An 18,020-nucleotide genomic window follows, 5' to 3' on the forward strand; every position below is an offset into this window, starting at 1 on the left:
CAACTCCGATAGCTTGTAGTTGACTAAGAATAGCTTAGATAGAACAATCTTCATGGTTTCATAGAGATATTCTTCGCAAGTCAATCTGAAACTGCCATATCTCAACCTTCTCGAATCCAGGACCGAAGTATATTGGTCAAGCTTCGGCGACTTGCCAGTTATGACGGGCCGACCCCGACCCCGAACCCTGGAAGCAGAGCATAGCATATAGCCGATTCAATCGGCTTCCCTACAAACGTAAAGATTAATAACCCGCTGGCTTCATCTCAGAATATAATCTGCATCTCTCACATTGCGAAGCCAAGAAAATCAAAATCCATCGTTGAAAATCCCACCGCAGACCATTGAGGCCATCCGTAGCCAAGCGCGGCGGAATTCCCGAGGTCGGGGAGTTCTCGGCTTGCGTGGGTCCTCCCCTCACTGAACACGGGGAGCACCCTCATCAACGCGCCGTTGAAAGAACCATTTCCAGATTTGAAAGCGGTGCATTCAGTTAACCATTCACAATGGCCGCCCGCAACACCCTGCGCCGCTCATTGCTGTACGGTAAGTCCACCCACGTCGCTATCGCGTCTTCCCCGCATTTCCATTGCCGCGTTGTTCGACAACCTTGAAGCTAACGAGCCCTCCACATACTAGTCCCCGGATCCTCTCAGCGCTTCCTCGACAAATCCCGCTCTCTGGTAGCAGACTGCCTTGCCTATGACCTGGAAGATAGCGTGACCCCGCACATGAAAGCGGAGGCACGAGGCTTGGTGCGGAGAGCTATCGACCAGCCCACACCGGCGGGAATTCGTGAACGGGCAGTTCGAATCAATTCGGTGGATAGCGGACTGGCATTAGGTGATCTAACTGAAGTGGTGAGTAGCTTCAAATGGGGCACAAACGCCTAGAGCAAGGGCTAACCTAGTACGACAGCTGCAATCACCGAACCTCACAACCATCGTCATCCCGAAGGTCAATTCGGCTTCAGACCTCACTTTCGTCACGGATGTTGTGAACCACACCCTTGCAGCGCAACAACAGTCGCCGGAATCGAGACCTCCTATCTCTCTACTTGCCCTCGTCGAGTCGGCCAAGTCGCTCACCAACCTATCCCAGATCTGCGCCGCCTCGCCCCTACTCCAAGGTCTAGTCTTCGCAGCCGAGGATTTCGCGCTCGACCTAAGCATCACACGCACACCATCCCTATCAGAATTCCTCTTCGCGCGTTCAGCAATCGCCACAGCCGCTCGCGCCGCAGATCTACCCTCGACAATCGATCTAGTCTGCACATCATACAAATCTGACAAAGCAGACGGGTCACCTCCCGCAGCATTGGAAGAGGAGTGCAAAGATGGTAGGAGATTAGGATTTAATGGGAAGCAGTGTATCCACCCGACGCAGGTGAAGACTGCGAATGCGATTTTCGGGCCTGACGCGGAAGAGTCGCAGTGGGCGATGCGGGTTGTTATTGCGGATGAGAAGGCTGCTGCTGCGGGACGGGGTGCTTGGACTTTGGATGGGAAGATGATTGATGTGCCTGTTGCGAGGAAGGCGAAGGCTATTGTGGAGAAGGCGGAGGCTTGTGGCGTTGATGTCAAGGCTTTGCGGGAGCAGTGGCAGCATCAGGAACCCGAGTAAATATCTACGTGGAGAAGATAGTGTATAGCAATCGGACATTGTGAACGTTCTACCTCTCCTGTAACTGTTATAGGTCTACTGCTCACTGGGAGAGGCCACTGAACGATTTTAGAGGATAGTTGAATAACCAATTGTGTTTATTGAATTTGCTGGACGAGCAGCGCTATGAATCGTTGAAAATAGATCGGGTATTGAGAGACGGTCCGCTTCTGAAAGATGGGTATCGTGCGCATCGACCAAGGGATCGAGATAAAAGGGCACACCAAATCATTGATTCTGCGTTTCTATATCCTCGCGCTTGAGCAGTTGGATCTTGCCTATCGTGAGGTTTGGTTGTCCATCGTCCACTCCCACAGAGTCGTCACCTTCCGCTATGGTTCTGGCCATAGACTTGTCATAGCTGGTCGGATCAATGCCGAGGATACCTCCGACATAGCCTCCGCGCTCACCGGGAACACTGAATTCCCTGAACAAGTATCGCCATTCATTTAGCCAGGCTTTGACGGCCTTGCCAATCTTGTCCTTGCCGTTCTTCGAATGGTGACCGGTACCTGTGATAGCATAGACTACCCGGATACCTTCACGGGCATGTCTGAGGAGAATTTTCTCCAGGTATTCGATCGCCTCTTCTGGGTGTAGGCCGTGCAAGTCAACGTAGAGCTCCTCCGAAGTTTCGTCCAGGCCAGCCTGGACCAAATGCTGATTACGCTCTTCGTACAGCTGACGTGCGGCTTCTCGGTGACAACGACGCATCGCGTCGTTTTCTGCTTGGCCTCGGAGGGACAGTGCCTTGGCAGCTCGAGCATCGTTTCTGTTCCAGGCTTGCGCAGCGCTGATGGAGTGGGTAAGTAATGAGTCCTTTTCCGGGGTTGGACCGCATTCGTCGGGAGCATACCTCTGGAGAAACTTGTTCCGCACGGTCCCATGGCGAATTGCTTCAGTGCGGTACTTGATGTATTGCTGATTGGCGCGCGCACCGGTCTCGAGCCAAGGGATGTTCTGTGGAGCTGGAATTGACATGGCAGCCGCACTATTTTCACGACTCTTGTTGTCTTTGCCATTTTTCGAGGCGGATTTCCCCTTGGGAGGAGTAGGGGATGGCGTCATACGAACCACGTCTGCCAGGGAGGAGGGAATGGTCTCTTTGGACACGTCGCGGTTGTTGCCGCCTCGCTTGCCGTTGTTCTTCTTGCCGGCATTCTTTGCACTAACGGCAGCAAGAGTTGGGAAGGCATCTGGATCATCTACGGACGGAGCTGTAGGGTTCAGCTCCCGGTTTTGATGACGGCTGGTCGGGCGCGAGTTTGGCCGTCCTAAATGGGTCATGCTCCCGTTTCGTCTGCCCATGCCGGGGTGGAGTCCCGGCGGGATCGCTTTGGCGCCGGAGAGATGAGTAGGATACCGACCACCATATTGATTTGACCATTGGTCTTCCATCCCTGCTGATGATTGCAAGGGCGGGAAAGCATCGGAGCCACTGTCCATTTGGAACGGTGACCCGGCGGGCGAGGCTGGTCGACTACTACCTGATAGACTAATGTTGGATATTAGTTTTTCGGGATCGTGTGAGAATGGACACCCTTCGCCGGCCAGGCAGCTACCCATAACCCAGTACCTAATTTGGTCAGCTCACAGTCAAATCATCGATGTGAAAACAAATCACTCACTTGCATAGGTGACTCGTCAAATCATGGCTAAAACGACAGTCCGCGCGTAGGCATTGCCCGGTAGACAGCCAGTACTTGCAGACTATAGGACTGCGACTGTGCCCCGAGGGCGTTACTGGCCGCTGCTCCATTATCATGGATTTTCCGACCACCACGCGGCCATCTTGTTGCCTCGGGAATCCATCCGCATCCGTATCCTGCGTCAGGGATGCAATGGTAGCGCCGAGGTCATAACCGTTGGCCTCCAGGGCCGTTTCAATTTCGTCGTTTGAGCGTTTGTCGCCTAGAACAGTCCGCAAAATATCATGTGGGCTCATATCAGGCACAAACTCCACTGCCGTCGCGCTCAGCGACGCGGGGACACTAAGGCCCGTGGAGGAAGTAGTGCTATTCGCATCGTCTGCCACTAGCCAGTCGACATTACTGTCATTACCAAAATCACTGTAAAATTCCGATACTTGGCTTTGATCGGAGAACTCGTAGGCATTCAAACTGGGAGAATGGGGAATTGGTTGTGCGAGAGCGAGTCGGGGCGATGGGCGCGGCGAGGTAAACGGTGAGGCCGTCGAGGAAAGCGGAGGCCGGGAGAATGCCCCGCGCGAGCTCTGCACCCACGAGGTACTCCCGGGGCTGGTGCCCAGGTTCGAATGAGGGGAGAGCGGAGTTGAGGCGCGCTGCATCTGCCATGGTGCCGGAGATGACCTGCGAATCACGGTATGGCGAGCGGGAGGGGGAGACGAGTCGGGCCGCGAGCGGTTGCGATGGCGCCAGAGGATGTCCAACACAGCGTTCTCCAGCGGCGACCCAGAAAGGGAGGTGTTGGCGCGCAAGAAATCTTCAACCTTCTCTACCTGCTCTTCTTCATCCAGGGCCTGATCCTGGAGGATCTCCAAGCATTTCTCGAGGAGCTCTTCCGAAACCATGGTGTTCTGCTAAGGGTGGGGGTAATGGAGACGGGGTGAGGAATAAGCTGAGATGGCGGGGGAAAGCTTCCGAGTCCTTTCCAATGCACCGGCGACGAAGGTGCAGCCGGATTTGCGGTACCACCGTAATTATTCGGGGGTTAGGGTGGGCGTCAGAGTCCCCGATCCATACTCCCTGATCAAGTCGGTTGAGGACCGAGGGTGAAAGCGATAAAAGGGGGTGAGGCAGAAGATCTGAGAGGTAGTTAATCGCAGACCAAGACAACGGCGATTACATCGCAGCCTCAAACATATGGAGCTGCATCAAAGAAGTAACAGGCAAAGGGAAAGACAAATGAGGGGGGGGGGAGAAAGGAGATCAATATCGGGTTGTAGATTGGGAGGCCACTCTCCGCACTCAACCCACTCCTGCTCCATGCCACCGCCAACCACCTTGTGTATACACTGCCAATTTACACCTACAGACTAAATTCCATCTGAACGGAGATTAACTTTCTATTAATGACAATTAGCGGCTAACTGTAGCAAAGCTAATTTTAGACAATTGAGGCTATCCACGCCATACCAATGGCAATCAATAGGTCCTAAGATTGCATATAAGGGACGTAAAAGTCTTTAAAGAATCTTGATTGATGCAAGGTATTCAGTATTCAAGTATAGTAGGGCGCACAGGGTTCAGATGAATCTTAGCGGTGCAGATCCAGAGTAAACACTCCAAGCTTCCCAAGCTCCGGCGGATCCGCATTCGGGGTCAGCGAGACACTGCGCCTCCGACTCCCGAGTCGGACTTGGCTAGTGCTTCGCCTCCAACCCTTCATGTTTGTCCCCTCTTGCAGGGCCTTTTAACGCCCTATACACCATTTATCTCTCCTATCTCTGTTGTCTCCTCGAATACTTCTCCGCTTCCTGCCTCCACAATCGCCGATCGCTTAAGCTTCCCCCAGATCCGATCGCTTTCCCGGTCAACCCTTACATTGTCCCAACATGCCTGCGGACTATGAGTCCACGGCACGGGCATTGGCGCTGTCTACATCATCGCCAGAGCCGTTACCCCAGTCTCCTGGTAGCGATGCCCAGTCGCCAGTCTGGAGTCGCTCGGGCAGACGTGACTCCGCCCGGTCTGCGAGTCAGGCAACCACCATGCGCGACAAAGCCGTTGACCGCGCAAAAGACATGTACCGCAAACTGCTTGCAAGATGGGAGAGCATGACTCTGTGGCAGAAGATTGGTTTTTATGCTGCGTCCTTCGCCTCCGCTGCCTTGGGTATTGGGTTCTTGGTCTTGACCGGCAAGGTGTTCATTTGGCTAGGCCCCGTCGCTGAAAAGTGGGAGCGGTCTCCGCTGGTCGCTTTTGTATTATGGCTGTGTGTCTTTTTCGTCTCGTTCCCACCGTTGGTGGGTTGGTCGACATTTGGAACTGTGGCGGGGTTTATCTTCGGCGTGTGGAAAGGGTAAGCAGAAGAATCCCCCCATTGACACTCTGATGAGAAGAAGCCACTGACGCGCGATGCATATAGATGGTTGATTTATGCCACCGCGAGTGTTCTCGGGTCTACCGCCTCATTCTATGTCTCGCGAACGGTGCTATCGGGTTTCGTGAAGCGTCTGATGAAACACGATAAGCGATTCGCCGCGCTCTCTCTCACCCTGAAATATGACGGGCTGAAACTCCTCTGCATGATCCGTCTGTGCCCCTTGCCCTACTCTATCTGTAACGGAGCCGTGTCTACATTCCCTACGGTTCAGCCCTTGATGTATGGACTGGCGACTGCCATCATCACCCCCAAGCTATTGGTCCCTGCGTTCATTGGCAGCCGAGTGCGTCTGCTGTCTGAAAAGGGCGAGGAGATGACCGCAGGTTCCAAGGCCGTGAATATCATCAGTATTTTTGTGACCGTCACTATTGGAGTCGGCACCGGGTGGTACATTTATCAAAGGTAGGTTATTTTTCGAGTTTCATCTTCCATATCTCTGATGGGCTGATACTAACCACGAGATGTTTTAGGACCTTGGCTCGGGCGAAAGAACTTGAAGCCAAAGAGCGCGCCGAGATCCGACAATCCCTTCAAGCCGACCATGCAGCACACCGGCCTCATGGGAGATTCTCCGACGATATTGATGAGAACGAGGCTGCTACCATGTTAGCCCGGGATGAGGAGGAGCGCATTGGGTTTGACGATCTGGATGATGACAATGTCGATCTTGAACTCGGAGATGACAGCGACAGTGATCACTCCGAACGATGGAAGAAAAAGAACCGGAGGTCCTACCATGATGAGCTCACGGATAATGACTCGGATGATTATCCAGGCGAGGACGAGGCGTACGGCCTACACAGCCACCTCCAGCGGGAGGTCTAAGAACTGGAAAGGGCCAGCAGAGCAGATGAATATATAGACCCTTGGAATGAGAACTATGACACTATACACTCATGAAACCCCAAAGTTGTATGTGAATGAAGGTGCCGTAGTTGACCAAAGGCGGACTGAGAAATACGCTCCGGGCCGAGGAATCAAGGCACAACGGCCTCTCTCTCTTCCTGAGGTTCTCTCCCCTCCCTTTCGGCCGCCGCTTTTGATCGCAATTGATCCTCGATTGATGCCCGAATCCTTGTTGCTAAGGGCCGGGTTTGCGGGGGAGGTGGGTGACTCCAATGTATGTGCTGTTTCAGCTGTCCCGATCCCCGGTTATCCGATCCTTGCAATAACTATCTACATTTGCAAAATCTAAAACCAAGCATCACCACATGTACAGTGCCTCTAATTCTACTACAGATTATCGAACCTTTCTGTCCTATTAGAAACCCCTCATTAGTGACCTTCATGCGATGCGAGCCGCGCCATGACATGAATACATGTGGCAGCCTTGACATTTGATATCCCGCCTTGGTCTCCCGATACAAATTAAGGATATCAGGGCTTCGCGAAAAAGGGCGCGAGTTGTGCTTTTGCTATGTCTTCGTCAAACTCCAGTCATCAGGCTGTGAGAACAGAGCCTAGTTTCCACCTTCCGTCGAACATGGATGCCACCGCGTCTATGAAAATCCACGCCCTGACTGGGATCCCTCCCAGCCAGAACTCATACGTCAAATCTTCTGTCACAAACGGCCATTCCTCTGTTGAAGAACATGGAAAGCTGTTTATATCTCATTTTGAAGAGTCAGGACCGCCTGTGAAGCGGATGCGCACCTCGGACGCTCCTCTTGCCGGAGCCCCGCTATCCATCCCCGTCGAGGAAACCAACCATGCAGTGGCCCTTAATGGCGGTCATCAGGTGCCTATCGCAAATGGAGTTCATGCTCTTAACGGCTCTTTTGGAGGGTCATATACCGGTGGATACTTCAGCAACCCTATCGCATCTACCACGACGACTCCCTTAGAACATTCCTTCGAGCCGAGCAAATCCACAACACCCCCAACTACTCCCTCGCAGTATCTACCCACACCGCCAGTGTCGACAGGAGTGAGCGTTCTGGATAGTAAAAAGGTTGATTTGACCAAATGCCGTCCACGGTCATCCATCCCAGCGAAGCTGGCGCCGGCTGTCTATGGCCAGCAGTGCGTGGCAGCCGCCTATGCATCTCGGCTCGATCCGTATGCACTGCACGAAAAGGAGCAGGTACTTCTGCAAGATCGTCTTTGCCATATGCACGTTACCGTCTACCTTAACATACGAAACGGCATTTTGCGACTGTGGACTCGAAACCCCATGGTCAGTGTCACCAGAGAAGAGGCACTGGGCTGTGCGAAGGACTATCGGTGGATGAATCTGGCTGCTTTTGCATACGATTGGCTGGCACGCCATGGGTACATTAATTTCGGCTGCGTCGAAGTTCCGATTCCGCCAGTGACCCCCAGGCGTGGCAGGCGTAAGGATGGGCCTGTCATCGTTGTCGTTGGAGGTGGCGTGGGAGGTCTGGGATGTGCACGGCAATTAGAGGGCTTGCTCCGTCACTATCGGGATTCAGACACTGCTCCGCGCGTTGTTGTACTCGAGGGACGTCGGAGGATCGGCGGGAGAATATATTCACATCCACTGCACAGTCTCCAGTCTAATATGCTTCCACCGGGACTTGTTCCCAAAGTGGAAATGGGCGCCCAGATCATTGTTGGCTTCGATCACGGCAATCCGCTTGATCAAATCGTTCGTGGCCAATTGGCTCTTCGCTATCATTTGTTACGCGATATCTCAACGATTTACGATATTGATGGCTCACCTGTGGATGAAGTGCGGGATTCGATGGACGAAAAGTTGTACAACGACGTGCTTGATAGGACTGGTTTCTATCGCCACAACGCCCTAGTTAAGCCCACTGCCGAGGGCGAGCGCGAGTTGATTGATACCGGTCGTGAAACGACTATGGATGATGGTCTTACTGTACGACAATACGAAGATGCGCGCGCGGCAGGAACCATCGATCTGCTTGTTCCCACAAAGCGCGTTCGTCGACGTCGGGGAGTGGGACACAAGACAGCAGAAATCGAACCAAACGATGTGGCAGCAGACCTTGTAGGTCCTTCAGAAGACCATCCGGCTGGCTTGGCCTGCCAGGCCACAGGATGGAAGCTGAATCCAGGCTACTCTGCAACCGATACGCTTGAGCTGGACTACATTGCCAGCGAATCACGCACTCAAACTCTTGGAGCCGTGATGGACGAAGGTGTCAAGCAATACCAGCGCATGCTTCCCTTGACACCCAAGGATATGCGACTTTTGAACTGGCACTTTGCTAATCTCGAGTACGCAAACGCCACAAACATCAACAAACTGAGTCTCTCTGGTTGGGACCAGGATATTGGCAATGAATTTGAGGGCGAGCACTCAACAGTAATTGGTGGCTATCAGCAATTGCCATATGGTTTGTATTCATTGCCCACCAAGTTGGACGTACGCACCAACAAGGTCGTAACCAACATCTCCTATGATGCAAAGGGTTCTGCAAAGCACAAGGCCACCATACACTGCGAAGACGGGGAGAAATTCTTGGCAGATCATGTTGTGTACACTGGATCTCTCGGCACCCTCAAGCATCGCACCATCAACTTTGACCCTCCTTTACCGGAATGGAAATTGGGAGCAATCGACAGACTTGGGTTTGGTGTCATGAACAAGGTTGTCCTCGTGTTTGACCAACCCTTTTGGGATGTGCAACGGGATATGTTCGGTCTGCTTCGTGAACCGACAATCCGCAACAGTATGGCACAGGAGGACTATGCAGCCAATCGAGGCCGCTTCTATCTGTTCTGGAATTGCTTGAAGACCACTGGTCTACCCGTCCTGATCGCACTCATGGCTGGTGACGCCGCACACCAAGCAGAGAATACACCCGACGACGAGATCATCAGTGAAGTCACCGCGCAACTCCGGAACGTCTTCAAGAACGCCGTCGTGCCAGATCCTCTTGAGACCATCATTACTCGCTGGGCCTCAGACCGGTTCACGCGCGGCAGCTATTCTTATGTTGCCGCAGAGGCTCTTCCCGACGACTACAATCTCATGGCCCAAAATGTAGGCAACCTTCACTTTGCTGGGGAAGCCACCTGCGGAACACATCCAGCAACCGTGCATGGCGCCTATCTATCCGGCCTCCGTGCAGCCTCGGAGGTAATCGAGTCTATCGTCGGGCCGATCGAGATCTCAGAACCTCTCGTCCCTGACAAGCCCTCGGGAAGCGCAGCGCAAACACCTACCGGCACCACCACAGCACAGAAACTTCCCGACCCTCCATCTACAACAACCTCAACACCAATAAACGCCACCACACCCGCACGTAATCCCCACTTCATGGAAAAACACCGCCGAGACACCTACGACCAAGCAATGTGGACAGCCATATATGCCGAAATCGGCGCAGCACCAATCCGGCCCCAAAAAGCCGGTCTAAACCCCTTCCTCCTGTACCAGAAAGACTACTGGGCCAAATGCCGCGAACAGTGCGACGAAGCGCGGCGCGCATCGTCCAAAAACCCCAATGCCAAAGCTGCACGCGACGAGATCCGCGCTGCACTCGGCCAGATGTGGCGCAAGGCACCGGCAGCCGAGAAGCAACCGTACGTGGATCAGGTGGATAGGAATCGGCGCACGAATGATGAGCAATGGGAGCAGTGGAAAACGGTTGTTACGGAGTGGGAGCGGAGATCGTATGAGGTGAAGGATCAGTGGTGTGCGCAGAATCCCTTTGAGCAGTGGGAGGCACCGCAGTCTGGGTCGGACTAGACTGGCTATTATTGCTGAGCATGTTTTATTAGTATCAAGTTACGCAGCTTCATTTGAAGGAATCGGTGCTTACTTTACCCCTAAGTTTACCTTGTCTTACTTTACTTGGATGAAGTGATAAGGGATTTTATCTATTTCTATCTCTATAGGCAACGAGTATCCCAAGCGTATGTTGGGATACTGGGCTAGCACCCAGAAACCAACCCAACCCACTATCAAAAACAAATAACCAAAAAAAAGATCCGTTAACCATGAGATGAAAACAAGATATGCAGGGGAATTGGAACACCGAACGAGTCTAGAAGCGCGCAAGCATTCTAAAACAATTCACTCCAGAACAAAGATCGGATTTATGAGGGGAAAGATGATATGAAAAGGGGTATTTAGAGAGCCGGGTTGGACTTGTACTCGGCAGCACCGCTCTCCACCTCGACCTTGGGTTCAGAGTGACCACCCTCAGCGAGGAACTTCTCAGCCTCGAGGGCGGCGACACAGCCGGAGCCGGCACTGGTGATGGCCTGGCGGTAGCGCTTGTCCTGAACGTCGCCGCAGGCGAAGACACCGGGCACGCTGGTGAAGCTGGTGCCGGGCTGGGTAACGATGTAACCATCCTCGTCGAGCTTGACCTGGCCCTTGACCAGAGCGTTGGCGGGGTCGTGGCCAACAGCGTAGAACAGGCCGTTGGCGTCCACAATCTCCTCCTTGTCGTCAATAGTGCTCTTGATGCGGAGGTGGGTCATGAGGCCGTTTGGCCGGTTCTCGCCAATAACCTCGGTGGCGACGGTGTTGAAGCGCACATTGCACTTGGGGTGGGCGAGCAGGCGCTCAGCCATGACCTTACTAGCGCGCAGCTTGTCCTTGCGGACCAGCACGGTGACGCTGCTGCCGTACTTGGCCAGGAACATGGCCTCCTCAGCGGCAGAGTCACCACCACCGATCACGTACAGGGGCTTGTTGCGGAAAATGGGCACGGCACCGTCGCAGACGGCGCAGGCACTGATACCGTTCTGCCAGTAGGTTTCCTCGCCGGGCAGGTTCAGGCGGCGGGCGTTGGCGCCAGTAGCAATGATAACGGCGTCGGCGGTGCGAGCGGGAGCGTCGTTGGGACCGTCGCTCCACTCGGTCCACATCTTGAAGGGACGCTGGGACAGGTCGATCCTCGAGATGGTCTCGGTGATGATCTCGGTACCGAAGCGCTCGGATTGCTTGCGCATTTTCTCCATCAGCTCTTGGCCGCCGACACCGTCGGGGAAACCGGGAAAGTTCTCGACGTCGGTGGTGGTGGTGAGCTGACCGCCGGCGGCGGTGCCGTTGGCAAGCATACCCTCATAGAGGACAGGGCTGAGCTCAGCGCGCGAAAGGTAAATGGCGGCAGTGTGAGCGCCGGGGCCGGAGCCGATAACTGGAAGAAAAGGTCTCGTGAGCATATGATCAACCCGGAAAAGACAGAGTCAATGGAGTCATTGGCACTTACCAACGACTTGAGAGTGCACCATCCTGGTGGTATTTATGGACTTGACGCGCGCGGGTGTCGATAAGGGCTGTGAGAAGATCGTGGGCTTTGGCGGAGACTGTTGGTGAAGGGTGGAAGCCGCGGCGGCAGTGAGTCCGATAGACCGGAGAGCGGAGGGGAAACGTCGGAGCGTGGAGGAAAACAGCTTGAAGGTGTTCCGGGAAAGATGGGGAGAGAAGATCGGGACGGTTTTCTATCGGAGGGGCAAAAGGGAGCGTAGTGGGGACTTTGGGATAAGATCAGGTTCCTTCTGTGTCTTTCCGTACAAATTAATCATTTGCCCGCGTCGAGGCCCCTCGCTTTCTAATCAGCGGGCACGTGACAGGGTCGAGAACCGCTAATACAAGGCCATCACATCACCGCGAAGTCTTCTGTTCCGCCTCCGAGAGCAGGGTCTATTTCTACGTCGCTGCTAATGATAGGATGGGGCTTCTATGTTATTACGATTGCCTCAAGCAAGACTCTTGGTCGTTGATACAATCTCAGCGGAACCTTCGAGGCACCAATGGCGTGATTTTGCCGGCAGGAACCCGAGTGCCCAGGCCCGGCTGATTAGATCATATCTGATCTCCTACAGCCGGACCAAGGGGGTATTTCAAGTGGGCCTAATTGGGCGGTCATAACTATCTGCCCGGGAGGTTTGAAAAAGACGTTTAGAAACGTGCCTTGGAAATTAGTTTCAAAATATGTCTAGAAAGACGTCTAAAAAATTCCTAGGAGGAGATTTAGAAGGACCAAGAGAATAAAGTATGGAAGCCCTTGTAATATCTCCTTGGTTCGGCTGTATCTACGGAGTAACTACACCAGACTCGGTAGCTTTAGAGTGCTTACTTCATACTGTCGAATATTACGAATGTACCTGTCTGCAAGCTATCCATAGCTGACGGACAAAGCCAGGCTAAATTGCATGATTATGTAGAATGTCCGGAAAGAATCTAAAGATCCAAAGTCATACACATCGTAAAGAAATCCGCCAAAGGACCGGCGTAACTCGTCATAGTTTACATCAAATCATCCCGAACCACTTCTTCCGTTTCTGCTGATTTGGTTCTTCTTCCTCATAGGGCGATGAATCGGTAAGAGCCTCGGGCGACAGTTGCTGAGGCACCTCATCTGAATCCTCCTCGCTGCCGGGGTATCCTTCATACTGGTTAGGGTCAGTGGCGGCAGCGTTGGCGCGGGTATTATTTATCGTGTCATGGTCCTCGTAATCATCGGGTTCGTCATCGTCAGCCTCGTTACGCTCAGCTTGTTTCTTGCGGCGTGGCACATTCAGCCATTTTCGCCATCCCTTGGCTACCTGCGTGGGCGGTGGATCATACTCGGTGCCCTCGTAGCGCAATGCGGGCACGAGAAGTTTGTAGGGTACAGTGATACCAGAGGGATCCTGCGGGCTGATCTCCATGTTCAAGGTGATGGCTAGGCCGCCCTCGAGATCGACAAAGGCGCCTGCGCCGTCATCGCCTTGTTTGGCAGCTTTCTTTGCTGCCTTCTCGCTGAGATTGGTTGGCCGGCGATGGAAGCGACCGGGCTGCGGAACTTGTTGTTCACCAGGGAAATAGCTGTCTCCATTCTCATGAGGACGAGAGAAGGGAGCATCAACGCTCGATCGGCGAGCCGCGCCAGCCCCGCCAAGGCTCATTGTCCTTGTCGGAGGCGGTCCCCGTGTAGACAGACGGCGCAGAAGACCGGGTGGTTTGCCGCCAGCTCCCTTGTCCCCACGACCCAGAGAGAGGGTTCGCAGAAGCTTACCAGGACGGGGCTCTGGGGTCGGTGGCATCTCCGACTCGGGTGTGCCAACTGGCGTCGAACCAGGAAGGTATTCTCGAATAGAACACCAGTTCCGTCGAGGAAGCAAACGCTTGTTGTTTCGGGGTTTGCCGTCAACATCTTGGGTGAAAATGGGAATCATGTCCTCGTCTGTATTCGAGTCCATGTGGTGCACAGTGTTGCGCTTGTTGAGCATGTCCGAGATCAGCTCTGTCTCGGGCATATTTGCGATGCCAGAGGAAATGACGTTTGGCATGTATCGGTAGTCGCGATCCTTGGAAACGGCCAAATCTGTGCTGGAATAGAATTGTCCAACGGCAGCCAGTTGAACATCACCGCTGAGAATTGTCACCCGAACAGATTTCTCTGCAGCAAGGTCTTGCAAGTCCTCAACCAGCCAAGTTCGCTCGGACTTCAAGTGTTTTCCGGCCCAATGGTCATCAAATACCTCCACGTTGCCTCCTGATCGATTGACAAGCCCGCCAAGCATTCCGGCCTTGCCTAGCGACTTGCGGCTATTCAAGAAGTTCTTGAGCATTGCCTGGGTCATGGTTAGCTTATGTTTGGACCAAAAACGAAAGAAATATAACGTACTACTCGAGGGTAGGCAATGGGTACACTGGAAAGCACGATCAAATGCCTTGTTTCTCCCTTGATTATTTCTCGGTGGCAGCGATCCCAGATAAGGTCACAGGTTTCCTCGGTGAGGACCTCATTACTCTGCAAAAGCATATTAGCAGAAGTCGTCACATCAATAAAACAACGGTCCTTACTTTTCGTTCAGTTCGACAATCCAGGCCAAGAAGAACAACATCGTTTCCAAGAGACATGAACAGGTTTCGACTTCTCTGCTCAATGTAGGGGCCTGGATGAGCACCGAGAAGCCAGCTGGGCTCATCGGCCTCGGTTTCCTCCGGCACGCTATGGTGCTGGAATAACAAATAATACTTGAATGCAATTCGTCCCAAACCTGAAATGACCATACTATTCATGAAATCTTCATGGTAGGAGCCGAAGCCCTCGAAGATCTCATGGTCATTCCACATATTGATCATCGGGATCTGGGAGTTTGCAAGAGAGAAAAGGCCTTGCGAGAACCACGAAGCGTAGCGCTCCAGGTAGAACTGTTCAAGTTCGGCACGGAACTCGGAGGTAAATGGCGCCCCGTATCTCTCTACAGCATTCTTGATCTTGATCCATTCCTGGAATTCAACCGAATCCGTGATAACCGAGTCATTGAAGATCTGGTCACCTCCGCCAATCATCACATGGAAGGGCCGAGTCTGGTGCTCATTCAGAATATCTCGCCAGAGGGGATCGGGTCCGCAAAACCGATTAGAATCGACAGAGGGGCCAAATCCGTTGCCGCTGTGGAACATGATATTCATGGGCTGGCCCATGGCCGGCACCCAGAAGCCCAAGGCAGGGCCCTGGTTTATTCGGTACGCAATCCGCTGCTGCGTCGAGCTGAGCTCGATCTCGAGATTGAATCGCCAGAATGTCACATCTCGCGCAGGATCAGCGTAGAGACGGACTCCGGAGATATCACGGTGCAACCCCGCTGTCTCTCCATCAACTGAGTGGATTCGGTTGGAAGGAATAGGCTGCTTGACATTTTCCGGCGTGTGATCAGTCATGCTGGGTGATAGCTCATAGAGGCCATCGTCATTCTCCACGGCCGACAAATCAACTTCTTCTTCAAGATGGTCAACTGGCTTGACGTAGAGTGGTCGTCCATCGCGACCAACTTTCATTAAACCCGCCGTCGGGTCAATGTATTCAGGTGCAAGCTCCGCTCCGTTATCCCCACTGACCTCTGCCGGAGGAGGAGGGAGGAGGTCCATTGGCTGGGAGAACAACCTCAAGTTAGGCGAGTTATCGTATGAGGAGCGAGAGGCCTTCGTCACGATCAAGATGGAGCCTCGCCAGATCTCCTTTTCAACAGGGCCAGGGGAACTATCAATGTTGACTTTTTTGATGCCCGTATACCGCAGAAGGGGACCGCATCTCAAGAAAAGCTTGGGCTGGAAGTTCTTGTGCTCAGTTACACCTGATATACGTTAGCCATTTTCATCTGGATTTCATCCGAGATATAGTCCTACCTGTCAGCTTCTGAGCCGGTGTTTGATAGTTTTTGGGGAGAGCCCTGCTCTTGCGGCGGTCTTTGGTGCCGCCGCCTTCCCACCACGCTTTGCTCCTGTTGATGTCGAGATGTTGGAAATCAAAATCAGCCGCACCAAGATGAGCAGCTGGTGAATCCTTCCATTCGAAAACCGGGGGAGGTGTGGGTGGCGGCACATTGAACGACACTGTTTGTTTTACTCGCTTCGGTTTCTGGCGTGGCTCGACACTTTCTTGGGCTGCTCGTGCTATTCGTACTGCCGGCGGAGTCTCCACCCTCTCTGCTTCTGCAGCCACTGCAGCCACTGCAGCAGATCGTACGGGCTTTGACTGAGAAACAGAGCGATTCGGGGGGCGACCACCGGCATGCCCTGGTTTTGCTGCTGGTCCGCTCATTGTCACAGATCTCTGAGGAACACTGCTCATCTGCGCTGAGACGGGTACAGCGGCCTCTGCCTGGGCATATTGAGCATCTTCAGGTCGCTGAATAGCCGGATACTGGGTTTTTGTAGAGACATTTCTATTATGGCGCATGGCGAGGCCTTCGGGTTGGCGTGTCATTGGTGCATCTCGAGGAATATCTCCGGTAATAATTTCCTTGCGCTCACTCTTTCTGGGTGGCCCCAAAGCAGCACGGGTCTCTGGCAGCTGACTCGGCGGAGGGACAATGGCTGTTGATTCAGCTTTCTCACGTTCGGCCTTCTGGCGAGCAAGACGTTCTCGGACGCGCATTTCTGCTTCTTGGACCCGCGCTCGCTTCTCCTCCTTGCTGATTCCATTCAGAGTCACTTCTAGCTTTTGCAATGGCGAACGATCTGATGCCCAGTTTCGCTGTTTCCCTGCTGTGGACTGTGTTGTATTTGAGCGACTTAGCGGAGATGGCTGCCCCGGGGAAATGGGGGCCGACGGATGTACGTTCTCCTGGCTCTGTATAGCTGCATCGAGTTCCGGGTTATACTCGGCAGGAGGCAGGCCACGTGGGGTGGTCGATTCATCTGAGATGCCTGGAGGCATATCGGGGACAGGCTTGCGCGTCGTATAGTTCAAATTGGCGGCCGGTTGATTACCGGCTCTGGCCGAGAAGGACCGTCCTTTTTGTCCCGGTGTAGTTTTTGGAGCAGGTCGTTGATACGTAACCCCTGCTGTTGATAATTCACGGTCCATGTCGTCTTCGTAGCCGGTAATGTCTGGGTCAACTGGGTTGTACTTGCGACTGCCTCTTCGTGCCCCATTGGTACTTTGTGGGTCGGTGCCGCCGTTTGCCATGTCGGGCGATGCGCGCATTGCGGCCGCAGCCATATTCCACCTCCTTTTCTCCTAATCGAGCGGCTGAGACGATATGACTCGGTGGAGGACGAGGGTCGACAATGCGACGCACGGGTGGTCCCAGCTGAAATGGTTCGTCAATCCCAATTACGAAGGCATTGTTTGGGGCACGGGAAAAGCTAAAGGCTGAGGGGAATAGTAGTAAACGTACGATGTTCAGTCCAGGATATGGTCACAATCGGACTTTCTCTGCCTGACAGGCTCACCACATCGTTGCCCGAAAGGCCCAGACGTGAGGTACTTAGGGCGGGGAAGGATGGCGAAGACAGGGAAGAGCGTCGCACGGGCACGAGGATCTCGGGTGAGAAATAGATGCTGACGAAGGGGGGGATAAGGGACAAGAAGGCTTGGAGAAAAGAGGGAGAAAATCAGTTGAAAGCGAAAAAGAGCGTTGCGCATCGACTCTATACATAATTAACCCGGTGGCTGGTTGCTCCCCAGCCTTCGCGCGGGGGCCACTGGATCCCGGTCTAACATATAACCACATACGGAGTACAATATACAATATAATCTATCATACTCTCGGAGAACAATTAGTTCTTGGACTGTTCATGGTCCAAAGTCTCGGAGTTATGGTGGCCTATGGACTACGTACTTTGTACAGGTCGGGCAGATCGATCCGTTGATCTCAAACACGTATGCAAGGACACCAGCGAGCTAGTCATATCGTGCCTCGGGAAGCCGTCAATCCTTATTACGCACGGATTACTACTCTTTCAGTTTTACTCTACGTGGGTGTACGGAGGACGTTGAGTGCCTATAAGATAAACGATGATACCTGGGCTCTCAAAAGCCACGGTACGTAAGCTCCAGCGTCAAAGGTACCAGGCCGCAAGTACAGGCCAACCGTAAGGATTAGAC

The 18,020-nt window shown here is 53.5% G+C and overlaps 6 protein-coding genes across 6 annotated transcripts; 3 read left to right on the plus strand and 3 right to left on the minus strand.

Moving 5' to 3' along the window:
* Positions 1-506: 506 nt before the first annotated feature.
* Positions 507-1,623, plus strand: N7498_009477 (HpcH/HpaI aldolase/citrate lyase family protein; the record flags this gene model as incomplete). The annotated part of the gene is made up of 3 exons (XM_058456533.1): positions 507-546; positions 640-860; positions 919-1,623. 3 exons carry the CDS (start codon positions 507-509, stop codon positions 1,621-1,623), a joined length of 966 nt encoding a protein of 321 aa, XP_058303432.1.
* A 267-nt stretch (positions 1,624-1,890) lies between these two features.
* Positions 1,891-4,213, minus strand: N7498_009478 (CCCH zinc finger and SMR domain protein; the record flags this gene model as incomplete). The annotated part of the gene is made up of 3 exons (XM_058456534.1): positions 1,891-2,455; positions 2,519-3,238; positions 3,291-4,213. 3 exons carry the CDS (start codon positions 4,211-4,213, stop codon positions 1,891-1,893), a joined length of 2,208 nt encoding a protein of 735 aa, XP_058303433.1.
* Positions 4,214-5,197: 984 nt separating this feature from the next.
* Positions 5,198-6,573, plus strand: N7498_009479 (TVP38/TMEM64 family protein; the record flags this gene model as incomplete). The annotated part of the gene is made up of 3 exons (XM_058456535.1): positions 5,198-5,664; positions 5,731-6,150; positions 6,219-6,573. The coding sequence occupies 3 exons, from the start codon at positions 5,198-5,200 to the stop codon at positions 6,571-6,573; spliced, it is 1,242 nt and encodes a 413-aa protein (XP_058303434.1).
* Positions 6,574-7,231: 658 nt separating this feature from the next.
* aof2 (putative lysine-specific histone demethylase Aof2) lies at positions 7,232-10,429 on the plus strand (the record flags this gene model as incomplete). The annotated part of the gene is made up of 1 exon (XM_058456536.1): positions 7,232-10,429. The coding sequence occupies one exon, from the start codon at positions 7,232-7,234 to the stop codon at positions 10,427-10,429; it is 3,198 nt and encodes a 1,065-aa protein (XP_058303435.1).
* Positions 10,430-10,812: 383 nt separating this feature from the next.
* trr1 (thioredoxin-disulfide reductase TRR1) lies at positions 10,813-11,925 on the minus strand (the record flags this gene model as incomplete). Its single annotated transcript, XM_058456537.1, has 2 exons — positions 10,813-11,831; positions 11,904-11,925. The coding sequence occupies 2 exons, from the start codon at positions 11,923-11,925 to the stop codon at positions 10,813-10,815; spliced, it is 1,041 nt and encodes a 346-aa protein (XP_058303436.1).
* A 1,023-nt stretch (positions 11,926-12,948) lies between these two features.
* N7498_009482 (uncharacterized protein) lies at positions 12,949-17,132 on the minus strand (the record flags this gene model as incomplete). The annotated part of the gene is made up of 4 exons (XM_058456538.1): positions 12,949-14,253; positions 14,307-14,432; positions 14,486-15,762; positions 15,815-17,132. 4 exons carry the CDS (start codon positions 17,130-17,132, stop codon positions 12,949-12,951), a joined length of 4,026 nt encoding a protein of 1,341 aa, XP_058303437.1.
* Positions 17,133-18,020: the final 888 nt, after the last annotated feature.

The sequence above is a fragment of the Penicillium cinerascens genome (genome assembly GCF_028974065.1).
Source record: "Penicillium cinerascens strain IBT 15544 chromosome Unknown scaffold_4_segment0_segment1, whole genome shotgun sequence".
Taxonomy (NCBI): Eukaryota; Fungi; Ascomycota; class Eurotiomycetes; order Eurotiales; family Aspergillaceae; genus Penicillium; species Penicillium cinerascens.